Below are 3290 nucleotides of genomic sequence, written 5' to 3' on the forward strand. Positions count from 1 at the left end.
AACTCTAAAACCCTCAGTTGAAATGACACCGGTTGCAACATCACCATCGAAGGGTCTGTCGTAATTGTCTCCGTACTCCTTCCATTCTTCTTCGGGGACATTCATGATATAGCTAGCAAAGTTTTGATCGTGAATCGAACGGTTCAGATCGTTCCTAAGTTTTCTCATCCCTTCCTCGGTTTGTTCCCTGTCTTTACGTTCCATCTCGAACCTGTCTATGTCTTCGAGCATGAGAGTTAAGTAGTCGAAACCCATTTCGGGAGGAGGCAAGAGGGTGACGTCTTGGGAAATGGAAGAGTGATGAAGGGAAAGAGAAGCGGTAACGGCTTCTTGCATTTGGAGTTGGTAAGCAAAGTCGAGGTCAGAGTCTACGCTTTTGGCTTCCATTAGTTGTTGACGTTGGAGAGTGAGGACTGTCTTGAACTCTCCTCTGTTGTCGTCCTCATCGTCGTTAGTTTGGATGGCTTTGGCTTTGCCTCTGCCTCGGTTGAGGTTTTCCATTGGCCTGTTGGGATTGACTCGGAATGAATTTTCTGGGTCTAGAAAGAGTCGAAGTGGCGAAGAGAGAGACGACTTAGAGCGCACGCAGCTTATGGGAGAAGGGGTATATGTTCAATCAAGGCAAAATGATGTGAAATGTAACTTGATAATATTGTTTTATTTGTATATTTTAATTATTTTAAATTAATATTTTATGTGAAAAAAATTAATTTTCACTCTTTTTATTATCTTTCAGTAAATTATAATTATTCATTTCTTCTTTTTCAAGCTAATAGAAAAAAAATTTATACAATTTTTTAAACTTTATATAAAGTCAAAATCAGATATTATATAAATTAAAGACGATATTTAAAACAATAACAGATAATGGGCAGAAAATTTCGAACAACCTCAAGATAAATTAAATTACAGTAAATTATGCATATATTAATTTTAAAAAATCAATATCACATGATTGTTTTTCACATATTAAAAATTAGACCATAAATGATTTTTACTCTCTTTTATATGTATCATTTATGGTACTAAATATAATTCTAATAAAATTCCTATTCTTTAAAATACAAAAATAGGTAATAATTGATTAAGCAGTCATATTTTACTATTCAATTCACAAAAAAAAAATATTAGAATTACATACTCAACCATCAATTTGATTTTTCTTTTCAAAATATATCACCTGATCTTTTAATTTTAATTTTAATTTTTATTCTTTTCTCCATATCTTTGGGGATCCTCTCTATCAAAATCTATCTGATTTCCTTTTCTATTTATTTTCTTGGAAGAATCATTTGGTGATGCAATGATACTTGAATGAACATATTACTTCATCCCTCAATGATTATAACAACTGAACTCTACCAAGCTGGTTTTTCTCAGTGAGTTTCCTTATCTTGGCTTCTTTACTGGAAAAGAGATGTTGGCAGAATATCTTCCAACTGGTTTAAGAACTTGGCTAATACAATGTATGCCAAACTTACAAGTTATACACATATATTGTCCAATATTCACCAACCTTGCAATTAGCCAGACAGATAGGATAGAAGAGTGAGAGTAGAGTCAACAAGAAGTTGAGAGTCGTCAGAAATGGAACCAGTCATCCTCCTCTTCCTCGAACCAGTCATCCTCCTCCTCTTCCTCTTCCTCCTCTTCATCAGAGTCCCTATTTTCATGCCAAATGCGATCCTCCTCCCAGAGTGGACAAGAGCAAGTTGCCTTTTTGTCCTTCCATGCAGCCCCACAATTATAGCAAAACTCATACCCACATCTGCAAAACATAGCAACCATGAGATGCAATATTTATTAGCACAACACAATAAAAACAAAAGAATTAAGTCACTGAATATGATATGGTCATAGCTGTCGACTTCAAACACAAACAGACATATGATATGAAACTTATGAGAGCCTGGTATACGAGAATACTTGAAGAAATGTTCCATAACATAGTTGAGTAAGATAATTTGGTTTCTGCTCCCATGACGAAACAATGATTTGTTCTATTCATCCTCACAGATGGAGAAACAAACAATTAAACTACCAAACTATGTACTTCCTCTCAAGTCCCAACCTAGATCCACCATTTTTTTCTCTTCATTGCAACAAAGGATGCAAAGAATTTTACAGGCTTCAATCTCAGCATGCTCTCAAATTGAAATTCCTCATTTATAATAATGATTCTAAAAACGTGAATATTCCTTGACACCCAACCCTAAAATTTATAATATTTAGGTTATATCCAAGGCAATGGTGCTTAATCTTCCACCTCAAGCACCCAGCCCTTATTTTCAATCAATATCCTCCCAAGCACCTTCTCATTCCTCCCCCCTCCCCTCCCCTTTTTCTTTCACCTTGCGTTCGTATTTTTAAATAACTTGACCTTGTGGGGCAAAAATATCAAAAACAACAACAAAAATAAAACAATTAAACCATAACCAGAATAAAAAGACCTGCAAGTCATGTGGTAGCAACCCTCAGAAAGTTCTATCATGTGGTTGCACTTCACACACTGGCGCCACAAATTCATTGTTGCAAGTGACTTCAGCTTAAGATCCTCTGCTGGGGGATTAGGATTCTTTCTTTTGTAATCAAGACATGTCATGTTACTATGCCAAGGAACCTTGCAGTTGATACAGAAAAGGCCATGACATTTCAGGCATTTACTGGCTCCAGATCTCTCAGCTCCAACAAGTACACTTTTAGTATATTCTGAAACCTCACTTCTTGACATTAAGGCCGAGCACCTAGGATATGGGCAATAAACTTTATCTCCAACGGGAATTGAAGCCTCCTTCAAGCGTTGTTTCCATGTCTCAATCATTTTAGGGGTCAAGAACTTTTTACAGCTGTCAATATTAAGCTCAGTCTTACAGTCCTCATGAGGGCATTTGGGCACCATTCCATGAAGCAACTTCACCTCCACATGCTGTTTCATACAAGAAAAGCAGTATCGGTGCATGCACCCATCGACTGAAAACATGCACCCAAAATCAGTATCTTCTAAGCAGATAACACAAGTCTCTTTCACAGTCTTGCCATGGTTTTGATCTACAGGCCTCGTAACCTGAGAATCTACTGCTTCCCTTGCAAGTTTAAAGGCATATTTAATATCATTACGTGCTACATGTGTGTGGCTGCAATAAGCAAATTTGCTTTGAAGAAGTAATACTTGATCAACTAACATTGAAATTTTTCTTTGCTTTGGCGGCCATCTCCTAATAACCTGCATTGCCAAATACATCATGAACAGCATTTTCTTTGCTCTTTATTTTGAAAATAAAAGGCTTTTT

General features: G+C 36.4%; 1 protein-coding gene across 1 annotated transcript; it reads right to left on the bottom strand.

Moving 5' to 3' along the window:
* Positions 1 to 1310: 1310 nt before the first annotated feature.
* On the bottom strand, positions 1311 to 3284 carry LOC110412858 (E3 ubiquitin-protein ligase RSL1-like). Its single transcript, XM_021423501.2, has 2 exons — positions 2451 to 3284; positions 1311 to 1768 (listed from the first exon to the last, which is right to left on the bottom strand). Exons 1-2 carry the CDS (start codon positions 3251 to 3253, stop codon positions 1582 to 1584), a joined length of 990 nt encoding a protein of 329 aa, XP_021279176.1. The 5' UTR covers positions 3254 to 3284; the 3' UTR covers positions 1311 to 1581.
* Between the last annotated feature and the right edge of the window lie 6 nt (positions 3285 to 3290).

Source organism: Theobroma umbraticum, unplaced genomic scaffold, assembly GCF_002168275.2.
Source record: "Theobroma umbraticum cultivar Fairchild unplaced genomic scaffold, ASM216827v3 scaffold_95.0, whole genome shotgun sequence".
NCBI lineage: Eukaryota > Viridiplantae > Streptophyta > Magnoliopsida > Malvales > Malvaceae > Theobroma > Theobroma umbraticum.

Excerpts from the sequence above, each read along its gene's own strand:
- LOC110412858 (XM_021423501.2), bottom strand. The coding sequence starts at position 3,253 with ATGCTGTTCATGATGTATTTGGCAATGCAGGTTATTAGGAGATGGCCG. Across the intron at positions 1,769-2,450 it reads TGCTACCACATGACTTGCAG|ATGTGGGTATGAGTTTTGCT; the intron begins GTCTTTTTATTC and ends TATGTTTTGCAG.